The sequence below is a fragment of the Sinohyriopsis cumingii genome, chromosome 8 (genome assembly GCF_028554795.1).
Source record: "Sinohyriopsis cumingii isolate HCF-2022 chromosome 8, ASM2855479v2, whole genome shotgun sequence".
Taxonomy (NCBI): Eukaryota; Metazoa; Mollusca; class Bivalvia; order Unionida; family Unionidae; genus Sinohyriopsis; species Sinohyriopsis cumingii.
In genome coordinates this window covers 17,170,273-17,182,341 of record NC_142968.1, presented here as the reverse complement: position 1 = coordinate 17,182,341, position 12,069 = coordinate 17,170,273, and the positions used below count along the sequence as shown (strand labels likewise).

General features: G+C 34.2%; 1 protein-coding gene across 1 annotated transcript in view; it reads right to left on the bottom strand.

Moving 5' to 3' along the window:
• LOC149793048 (neural cell adhesion molecule 1-A-like) overlaps positions 1-8,689 on the bottom strand; it is a 102,009-nt gene extending 93,320 nt beyond the window's left edge. The window contains exons 1-3 of the mRNA XM_089968942.1: positions 8,665-8,689; positions 4,735-4,847; positions 1,539-1,719 (exon numbers count right to left, since the gene is read on the bottom strand). Coding sequence (XP_089825068.1) covers positions 1,539-1,719; positions 4,735-4,847; positions 8,665-8,689 — 319 coding nt within the window. The remainder of the gene's footprint in view (positions 1-1,538; positions 1,720-4,734; positions 4,848-8,664) is intronic.
• Positions 8,690-12,069: the final 3,380 nt, after the last annotated feature.

The following is a 12,069-nucleotide window of genomic DNA, read 5'->3' as shown; positions in this document are numbered from 1 at the left end:
TCTAATCATCCTACAGTCAAAATCTTAAGATCCCCTCCATAATCATCCAATAGCCTAACAGTCTTGAAGCCTCCTCTCCAGTCTAATGATGCCATAGTCTAACAGTCTTGAAAACTACCCTCCAGTCTAATCATCCCAGTCTAAGAGTCTTGAAAACTACCCTCCAGTCTAATCATCCTACAATTAGTCTTGAAAATTACCTTCAAGAATCATCACATAGTCTAACAGTCTTGAAAACTACCCTCCAGTCTAAAAATAAATCAGTCTATGACTAACAGTCTTGATAAATACCCTCCAGTCTAATCATCCCATAGTCTAAGAGTCCTAAAAGCTACCCTACAGTCTAATCATCCAGTAGTCTAACGGTCTTCATCCCAAGTTAAAAAGAAGTTGAACAACATTCTCACTCTACATGATTGTATTGGTAGATTGTCCAAAGACTACTGCACCTGTATTGTATACAGAATGATTGAAATATATACAGAAATATAGGTACCTTTATTATATTCCGTCTAAAAGTACTCCCCTTGGATTACGCTCAAAAAGATTGTATGGCCTGTCTGTTATAGTAAACTCAGAAAATATATATTTCATTAATTTGCACATATCTTGCACATAATAAAATGCATTATATATGTTTATGATGTCAGCCTGTTTACTAAGTTTAATAAAAGTATGATCAGAAACAGAGTTGCTCAAGTACTGAGGGATCAAACATCGAATGCAAAATCAAATCATAAATGTTGTACTTCTACCCAAGCGAGATCTTGACAATGTAAGCCCATTTACCAAATTTTATCAAAATATGGTCAGTAATAATCACACTTGGATCCAACTACATAACGTTTTTAGTACAAACCCAATGTCACTATGACTCTATATCTGTGAAAAGGTTTTCAAGATGATCACCTTGTTAGCCATATTTCACTAAGGTCGAATGAAACCAAGAAATGTGAAGATCTCGTGTTGATAAAACCATCCATTCAATGGGGAACTGACAAGATGTTCAAGACCATTAACACTAACGCCATATCTCATGTTAGGTTGGCATTATTTCTATTCTGGATCAACAATGCATAATACAAATCTTAAAGAAACCCTATGTGACTGTCCTTTCTGAACTAGTGATAGCAAGATTTTCAAAATGGCCACTTAGTAGCCATTTTGGCTTGTTGAAGGGTTTCATTTTTATTTTGGACCAAACAGGTGTCTACGATGACTCTGAGTGAAAATAACATTGTCAACGCAAACTTCCAGTCATATGGAGTAAACATTTAACAAGATTTTCGACATGGCCACCACGGCTGTCAGATTAACACCGTTTACATTTCAAACTACATAGTTTCAGCTTCACGGTAATAACCCCAATTGTTTATTAGAAACATTAACAAACTTGTGAAAATAGAAGGATTGGAGAGGACAAGCCATCGCATTCGATCTGGCCAGTACATTGTTGAAATATGAACTCTTTTTTTTAAGCTGGCTGCTATCACAATACCATTAATTTTAATGTGTTCAGAATAAAAATAACTGTGTACCTTGAACATCTAGTCTTGCTTGGGCTTCTGCAGAACCTGCCTCATTTGAAGCCTGACATTTGTATTGACCTTCATCGTCCTTTTTAAGGGGCTCAATTTTCAGCTCTCCATGTACTTCATCAATGGTGATTCTTCTGTCATCAGAGTCCCTCAACAATGACCACTGGTTAGTAGTTCCCTCCTGGATGACAGACAAATTAATTTAAATCACATAATTTTTCAGACTATACATCTATCGACAAATCTTTACTTTCTTACTGATTCAGTAAGAACCATTATATATTTAAAAACTAAATGGTCATTTTTGATGTGAAAGAATCTGACATCCTTAACTCATTAACCCCTGGCACTTTGTTTACGTGTCAGGAGGTAGTAGCCTACTTTTGAGCTCTGTAGCATCAATGTCATGTGTGATACACTAAAGTGGGTGGTATTATAGAAAGGTAGACAGATGTAGCTCTACAATGATACCAAATAATCTGGACATTCAAGTTGCACTACAAAATACAGAGGGCAAAATGTAAATTTTGGGACCCGATATTTATCCACCAAAAATTCGCCCGTGGTCAGAATCCAATTTTGCGTCCGGATTCTAGACATTTTGGCCTCCGATCTACGTCAGACCGGTCTGAACTGCACACAGACAGGTGAACCGTTGCAAAAAAATAGGATAAGATGGGCATTTGGAATAAAGAGTGGTCTTTATATGAAAAGGATGGACCTATTAAAAACAAACTCCAACTGTTACCCTTCTGCTCATGCACAAGCATAATAGCCAACGAAAACCCATGTTTCTAACACAATTACGCATTAGGTTAACCAGGAATCTCTTGGAAGTCAGTGTATTAGGATGTATTCAGAAATAGCCCCCAAAATGTGTTTCCTACGTGCATTTTAGGCAAACATGACAAAATCCTCCAGGGATTAATGAGTTAAGCACACAATAACCAAACTTTTTTTTCTAGATGGGACTTAAAGACGCAACACAACACACAAAAGTGTTGCTATATTTTTGTACATCACCAGGTTTCTGACTATATGGACACCATTTTGCTTCAAATGACAAAAGGTCTTCAATACAGTAAGTGCATGCACCATCTTTTTCCAGAAATCCATATTCCCACTGTGGACCCTAATTCTTTCAAGTGTCCATTCATAACAGTGGTGATTATCGATTGCCAATGTCATGGTTTGTAGTGGATGGATTACCGTATTTATCGTATATGATGGGAGACTGTATTTGTTGGGACACCATAAATTAATCTTAAAAGTAATTTTTTTGTGCACTGTATGTTCTGAGACACATTGTTTTTTTCGAGTCGTAAGTTGTGAGACACCTTTTAAATGATTGGAAAATTACATGTCGGAAAATGCACTCCAACTGAATTTTATTTTAAAAAATATAGAACTGTGTACTTGAGATAAAACTCTTTAATCCACTACAGCAGCATCTCATCAACACAACTCTTGCCCTGCACATGTACAATCCATTCTTTTGGTACATGAATATTTTTTTAGCTTTTTCATACCCTGACAAATTGTTAGAGGCAACGCATCACCTGAAGCACAAACTGCAAGGACAAAAGTCAGATTGTTTAAAATCTGCACTGGTCTTGCTCATTCTCACACTTTTGACCCCCATCTTATCGTAAGTCCGTCCAGGAATGCGATCAAAGTACACTAGAGTTTCATCCATGTTAACGATCATATTGTCGGCGAAATGACCTGTTTTTCTTTTGGCCTTCACGATTTCATCGTGTGATTTTATTTTCTCCAAATCTTCTGGCTGTTTCTTGTCATTGATGTTCGCTCACAAAGCACTATATCGTGTCACTTTAAGAACTGTTCCATTGTTTCATTTTACTTTCAAAATTTTCGTGAATACCGGTGAAATGGAACCAAAGTTAGCTTCCACATCTCGGCCGTCTTTGTATATTCAAAAATAAAATAAATCGGCACACTTAAAAGAATACATAGTCGCCTTCTGAGGTCAGGTTGCTTTGTAATAAAATAACCTTTGTATTGATATCCTTTACAAGAAAAAGTAACCAAAGTCGGCTTCTGAGATCGGCTTGCTTTGTAATAAAAATAACATTTTATCTTTTATGTCCTGTCGGTAGGTGCAAAGAAGGAGTTAACTGCTAGCTGCCAGTTGTGTTTTTTCACCACCAGGGCTTCTGTGTGCTTGGCATCTGTGGTTACAATTAATACAAAGGAGCATTGATGTCTGCTGGTAAATAGTAATGATACCTTTTTAACCCGAGCTGGTGGAAAGATTGTTACTTGCCCTCAAGTGAATGTTTTTTCAAATGCTGATTTTTATTTGCGAGATACTGTCATACAGTAGACCTGGATATAATTCAGTCTTGATTATTTTGCCCCCAACACCGTGTCATGCGTGAATGGCGTCTTCAATATATAGGTTCACTATTTCTCTCTTGTTTGCGATTTTGTTGGCTCCAGTTTTCAGTCGGATAACATGTTCAAATCTTTGAGCACAACCACACACAATTGTTTCTCAATTTTCATGTCAATGAACAACGTGGTGAGTGTTGTCGGACATAACTGATACACCCTACAGTATGGAAGCCTATGCTACTTATACAGATTTCGTGGATATATTTTATTCTTTAATGCTCATGTTGAAAAAAGGAATAGATGATAACAACACAAGGTTAGTTTCTTTCTTTTTATTATCAATTAAGCTTTTTCAAGATTCAAACGTTTCCATGCGTTCAGTTTTGAAACTAGAAAGTAATTATGCATCCTTACCACACACTCTGACCAGAAATGAACAAAAAATCTAAATTTGTGGGGAAAAAATACTTAAACATTTAGTGCAGTTATGACTATTCACCAATATATCACTGCATAAAAAAGCATGTGGCCATATAAAATTCTTCTGCAGAAAAAAAATGTATTTTTTTCTGATCAAAAATAACAAAATCATGAAAAGCCATTTAAGTCAGTAATCAACAAATCAATGTGGTCAGTATGTGCAACAGTTTATTATATCGTTATAAAATGGAAATATACGCAGACAAATAAAACTGAAGCTAGACAATAATAACAAAGTAATCTCTACCGTGGACGCGTTTTATTTAATCTTTGTACCATTGGTATATGGAGAAGTACCGGATCTCCGATACTTCAATACTATGAAATGCAAAAGAAAAGATCAAAATTTTTACATTACCTTGTACCAATTGTACATTGGGAATGGATCACCGTTGGCAAGACACAGCATCCTGAACTGGTCACCGGCCTTTCCTGTGGAGATGGTGGAAGGGGAAACTATCTCGGGCTTAACTGTAATAAATCAGTAAACAATACACAATGTAAAGACATCTAATGTTATTAGACAGTAATAAACAATGTATAGACATCTTCTGTTAAAAGTCAGCAATACTTAATGTGTAGACATCTTCTGTTACTAGTCAGCAATACACAATATATAGACATCATCTGATGCTAGTCAGCAATACACAATGTATAGACATCTTCTCTTGTTAGTCAGCAATACACAATGTATAGACATCTTCTGTTACTAGTCAGTAATATGCAATATATAGACATCTTCTGTTACTAGTCAGCAATACACAATGTATAGACATCTTCTGTTACTAGTCAGCAATACACAATGTATAATCTTCTGTTACTAGTCAGCAATACACAATGTATAGGCATCTTCTATTACTAGTCAGCAATACGCAATGTATAGACATCTTCTGTTACTAGTCAGCAATACACAATATATAGACATCAACTGATGCTAGTCAGCAATACACAATGCATAGACATCTTCTGTTGTTAGTTAGCAATACACAATGTATAGACTTCTGTTACTAGTCAGCAATACACAATGTATAGACATATTGTGTTACTAGTCAGTAATACACAATATATAGACATCTTCTGTTACTAGTCAGCAATACACAATGTATAGACATCTTCTGTTACTAGTCAGCAATACACAGTATATAGACATCTTCTGTTACTACTCAGCAATACACAATGTATAGACATCTGTTACTAGTCAGTAATACACAATATATAGACATCTTCTGTTACTAGTCAGCAATACACAATGTATAGACATCTTCTGTTACTAGTCAGCAATACACAATGTATAGACATCTTCTGTTACTAGTCAGCAGTACACAATGTATAGTCATCTTCTATTACTAGTCAGCAATATGCAATGTATAGACATCTTCTGTTACTAGTCAGTAATACACAATATATAGACATCATCTAATGCTAGTCAGCAATACACAATGTATAAACATATTCTGTTGCTAGTCAGCAATACACAATGTATAGACTTCTGTTACTAGTCAGCAATACACAATATATAATCTTCTGTTACTAGTCAACAATACACAATGTATAGACATCTTCGGTTACTAGTCAGCAATACACAATGTATAGACATATTCTGTTACTAGTCAGCAATACACAATGTATAGACATCTTCTATTAATGTTCAGCAATACACAATGTATAGACTATTCTGTTATTAGACAGCAAAATACAGATATTTAATGAAATCGCTAGGTACAAGTTAAAAGCTTTTCTAATATCAATAATGTCGTCACTTGATGATAATTTTACATTCACACTTTGGCGTGAAGAAAACGTCCAGATTTCTGTTTCCTTTGTGACAGCCTCTACTCATTGCAATAATGGTATTTTTTTATTCTTCACGATGGGGCCTGCCATTTTACTGGAGTACAAAATTACAAACACCACCAATAATCTTAACAAAATTACCATGAACCATTTATTTTTATAAATAGTTAAGATTTTTCAAAAACTTAGTTTTTTAATACTTCAATTTGTGATTTGGTAAAGGGGGTCCTACTGTTGTTAACAATGGACCAATTTTCACTGGTTCTTTAAATTATGGTTTGAAGCCCCCAAACATTCACCCATCAAAAACCAAAAGAAAAAGAACAAGTAATCCACAAATAAAAGCAGGCTTGCAAAATTCAAAAGATCACAATGATTCTTTAGCATATGAAATGACTTAGTAATTGATTAAGCTCTTCAAGTTCCACTGATCTGAATTAAATCATTCCCATTAAAAGAAAAATATCATGAATGGTATGTGATAACCTACTCCGTGTTTAATACCCAGGTAAGTTAACAGCAAATAGTTGTTACTTAGTCAATATTTAATACTGTTATGACACTATGGTAACAAACTTAAGCAACAGAAAAGAAGCAAAACAAACAAGTTTTGTAAAACTCAATACACAATTTAATTATTAAAATGATAAATGAAAAATGTGAGAGGAACTTACACTATAATGAAAGTGAATCCAAAAATTGGCCTTATAAAAGTTTTTGAAAGTCCTAAACAAATGAAAAGTCCAAAATAATCTCAATACCGGAAATGTACTGGTCCTCCAAGATAACCGTGACATCAAGATAGCACTGTCTAGATTTCTTTCGAATAATGTACAAGTTCCAGAATAATATTATTGTCCAAATAATGAGCACTTTCAATCACCACTAAATTTTTTTCTCTCATACAATATCTACGTATAGCATAAATTATGTCTGCAGACTTACATCAGGAACATAAAAAAGTGTGAATGACTCCAGAAATTGGAAATTAAGTGAATGCTCAAGTTTCTCCTTATATACACTGTAAACTGCTACTACATTTTACAATGGACCACATGACAACATACACTATTGATTTATGATATAATAAGTCATGACCCACTATGTTCACATGCCCTCGTGCAACCAATGGAAATACAAAGAATTCTTCTCAAACCTTCCATATCCCATCAGTCACTGAGAAACTACAAAATTTTAAGTCTTATTATCATGATTTTTACTAATTGTCAACATGTACATAAGCAACTATTTATAGATACTATTCGATTGTGTTTTCAACAGAGCTACATTATGCATACAATTTATAACAAAATTACACAATTTATGACCATGAATACAAGTTACGAAAATTAAATAAAATAATATACCAGAAGTTCTAGAAAATAAAGATATACATAATAAATACCAAGGTAAGTTAACAGCACATGATAATTTACTTCATATTTAATATCCAGGTAATTAAAATATGTATGCAGACCCATTTTTCTTCTTTCGTTTACTTTAATCCTGACCTATCACTGTTTGACCCCAAAATCAATGGCCTCTTGCATACCTCAGGTATGAACTATCCATGAAGGTTGGTCCAGGTCTATGATACGGAACTATTGCTAATGTATGGAAACTGTTTTTCTTCTTTCAACGTGTGTGTGTGTGTGTGTGTGTGTGTGTTTGTGTGTTTGTGTGTGTGTGCATGTTTGTATGTATGTACTTTTATGACATAAGTACATATTCCAAGTCTGATCAAAATCGGATCAGAAATATAGCTTTCAAAGTTTTAACAAGTTCAGACAAACAGATGTAAGATCACCTGATTAGAATCATGGACCTACCTTTATAATGAACTGATACAACATCTGAATCACACACACACACACACACACACACACACACACACACATATATATATATATATATATATATATATATATATATATATATATATATATATATGCCATGTTTTATCAAAACTGGATGGGAAATTAGAACTCAGGAAGGACAACTCAGTCAGATGAAAGATTGATTCATCAATGTGTGAATCCCATTACTGAGTGCGTGATATAAACCAATATTTCAAGCCTGATTTAAATTGGTTTAGGCTACAAAGTGTAGGATGGATGACGCGTGATGCATGCAACATAATGTACAATATAATGGATGACACACGAGCTAAAATCTTCTGTCTCAAAGAACGAATGTCGGTTACACTGAAGCAGATTTTGTTCCACTCTCAGTGGACAGTTTCAGGGAACACATTCTGGACAAGGTTTAGCACTCTGAAAGTGTGCTCAAGTCAGGTCCTTGTATGTATAACCAATACACCACCTGTACAGTACCACTTCATCCAGGCATTTTGTTCTATAAAAGAATGCCAATCACCATTGATGTGTTTGATGTTCTATAGCTTTCATTCTTCCAAATTTGAAGGTGCAGATTTTATATATTTTACCATATCCTTTGACATGTTGACCCAAAAGTCATTAGGCTTCTTCCTTACCTCGAGTTTGCCTGAGATTTGTCATGTACAACTAACGTTATTGTGCATAAACCATTTTTATTCTTTCAGTGACCTTGAACTATATATAACATTTGATCTTTTGACTCCCAAAATTAATATGGTACTTGCTTACCCTAAACGCAAACCATCCACAATTACTGTGCAGACACCATTTTTCTTCTGTCACAGTAACCATGACCTTTGACCATAAATCTATATGGTTCCTTCTTATCATAAGTGCAAACCATCCACAAAGATGGGTAGATGCAGATGGCAGACGACTCGAGTTATTGTGAAAAAATGAAATTGGTTACAAATGTGGACAGAAGGATGGACAACAACATAACAATAAGTTCTGCATTTTGGTAGGCATACTAAAATCGATCCATGAGATTAAACAAATTAATTTTTATCTGCCTCATTTCACAGCATGTTTAGCCCAAGCTGGATAACACAAATTGCTAACTAATGCTAACCATAGCATCAATATACACAATGCTGTAATGTCCTGTTGCCCAGGATAACAACCATTTATGACATTTTTTGTTTTTCAAGATGGTCCCTGTGGCAGCCCTATTGTACGCCTGAGTGGAACCATTTTCATTCATGCCTAAACAGACATGATAATGAATGTGTATAAAATTTCCTGTAAATCCTAGCAATAACAAATGTTGTAATGGATAGGTGGCTGTCCCATGACTGACAAAATGCCCTTCTTATCTATTACCCTTATTAAAACAATCCATGTATGTAAAGTCACAAATCTTACTTACTGAGCACTTTCACTGAAATGCCTTGAAATTCCCATGCAAAAGTCTTGTCATACTTGGCATTGAATTCATAAATCGTCTCATCTGCTTTGCTGATGTTAAAGATAATCAATCCCGCACTCGTGATGGCATACTTGTTCCCACCTACAATCATATGGAAAAGGTAATGCATACTAAGATCATATTGTGTGGTCTCAATTTTGCCAACTGTATTGACCAACCTAAAAATTTTAAATCAAAAAATGTAGATGGACCATATTTAAAACAAATTTAATTTTGATAAAACAAATGTAACAAGTCTAGTCTCAGTGTCAATATGTAAAGATGACAGTTTTCCAAAAAATTTCCAGCTTTCTACTTAATCTCCATAAAGATTATATGTATTGCTATAAATGATACATGTATGAAAATGTATCTTGAATAAATACTGTTCAAAGAAATAAAAGTCATTATGTCAATGAAACAGACGCTTGATCTCAGCTTTACCGAAGTTTATATTCTCGATAACCAATATCACCTTGACATCAACTGTCTTTGTGTTTACAAGAGTAGAAACCTGAAACAAGTCTGTGTGCTTACAAGAGTGTCCATGCGAAACATGTCTGTGTGCTTTCATGAGAATAAATATTAAACAAGTCTGTATGTTTACAAGAGTATCCATTTCAAACAAGTATTTATGCTTTTGAGAATATATGAAACAAGTCTATCTGCTTACAAGAGTATACATCTGAAACAAGTATGTGTGCTTACAAGCTTATCAATATAAAACAAGTTTGTGTGCTTACAAGAAAAAAGTCTGTGAGCTTACAAGAGTATAAATATGAAACAAGTCTAACATCCTGATCCATGTTATCTAGCATTAAAACTTCATTTTACGCCAGTTAATGTACATTATCCATTATACATAGGCATGTCAGGGATCATTTTCAACAGCAGGAACAACAACTTTGCATTTAGTGCAGTTCATTTAGAATTAATGTGACATTACAAGAGAATATGGATTAGTTTTTGCAAGAGGCTATTTCCATCAGATGCAGTAAGTGATTTCATTTTCATATATGTGCATATAGATTTATTTGGTGGATATTACTTATAAAAGACTGATCAGCAGGCATGTTGAACACTGTGGAGATGGGAGAAACAGAAAAAGGCTAAAATATACAAGCAGAGAAAAGAAAAGAAATAAAAAAACAAACAGTACAAGTCTTCAAAACATAAGTGATGTTTAACTGGCATGACTTGCTAATTTGATTCTAGAAAGAATGACAAGTCCAGTGTGCTATTTTGTCAATAATGTCATAAATATCCTTTAGGTATTCCAAGGCATTTTTAATATTAATTATGGGGCAAAAACAAGACATACGAAGAGATACAGCTTGTTTTCCTGAAAACCGTGGTGCTAAACATATTTATGTACGTCAATTAGAAGAGATAATACAAAACAAAACAGACATATTGGACTTGTTTGTTTGGTGCACTTCTGCAAAATAATGCCCGACAACCGACTCTGAGATATCATAATTAAACCAGTGTTTCATGTACTTAAAATAAAACACAATATAAATTACAACCACTTACCCTAGTAACATAAATAAATAGATACTCTAGTAGGGAAAGTACATAATGTGCAAGCTGAACAACTTCAATTTTGCCATCAAACCTCATTCTTCATCAACCATTTTTTGAGAAAATGCTTCGGAAGGCCACATTTGCAAGGCAAGCAGTAACATTAGTTTTGAAGATTAATTTAACTACTTAAAATTAAAGGCCAAGATCACACTCAATTGTTTTCAAGGCCACAATGTTAATGGTTCAAAATATAATAGGTCACAAACTTTAAAAAGGTCACATTTTCACTGTGGGCCACTCATTGCATCAATGTGCCAGACTACAAAGAAAATGAACACAACTTTTACAATTTTAAAGCTACATGGGCAAATTATATTTCAAACTTTTTGACTTTTAAGTACTATCCAAAAACAACTACCTGCATCCCAGCAGAGGTGGAATTTAAAAAGATGTAAAGAATAAAAAGACATTAAGCTGACATACATGTAAAACAGACATAACTACACATATTAATCCTTAGACACAAGTGAAAAAACAAACTTTAGCCTTATTTCAACATAGGCAAAAGCAAATCAACAATGTTTTAAAACACATGAAAAGAAAATGTTTAAACGAAAGAAAAAAAGAAGAAGAAAACCTAATAAAATTGAAATGCATTTAGCATATATTGCATTATAACTCTTTTGGAGATCCTTAATGTTCGGGGAACACCACACTCTTCCAACACTTGATACTGGTGAGACATGAAACCCCCACTTGAAACCATAAGAGGCATCTATTTCTGTAACATCATCATCAATCAAAGGCCACTTAAAATAGAAAATTCTCCCTTTCGATTTCTCCATAACCTTCAAAGCTTTTATCTTTTTCTTATAAAGAGATGACTTGTCCCAAGTAAGATTTGTTGTCATATTGATTACCAAAGTGTAAAATACTAACTTCATCATCAAGTTTTTAAAAACTTGTGCTGAGCAATCTTCATCCAATCTTCGCCTGTTTAACATTTTTGTCTTTGCCTCCAAAGTGGGCTCTTGACACATTAACCCTTGGTGCCACGTTTGTGCGT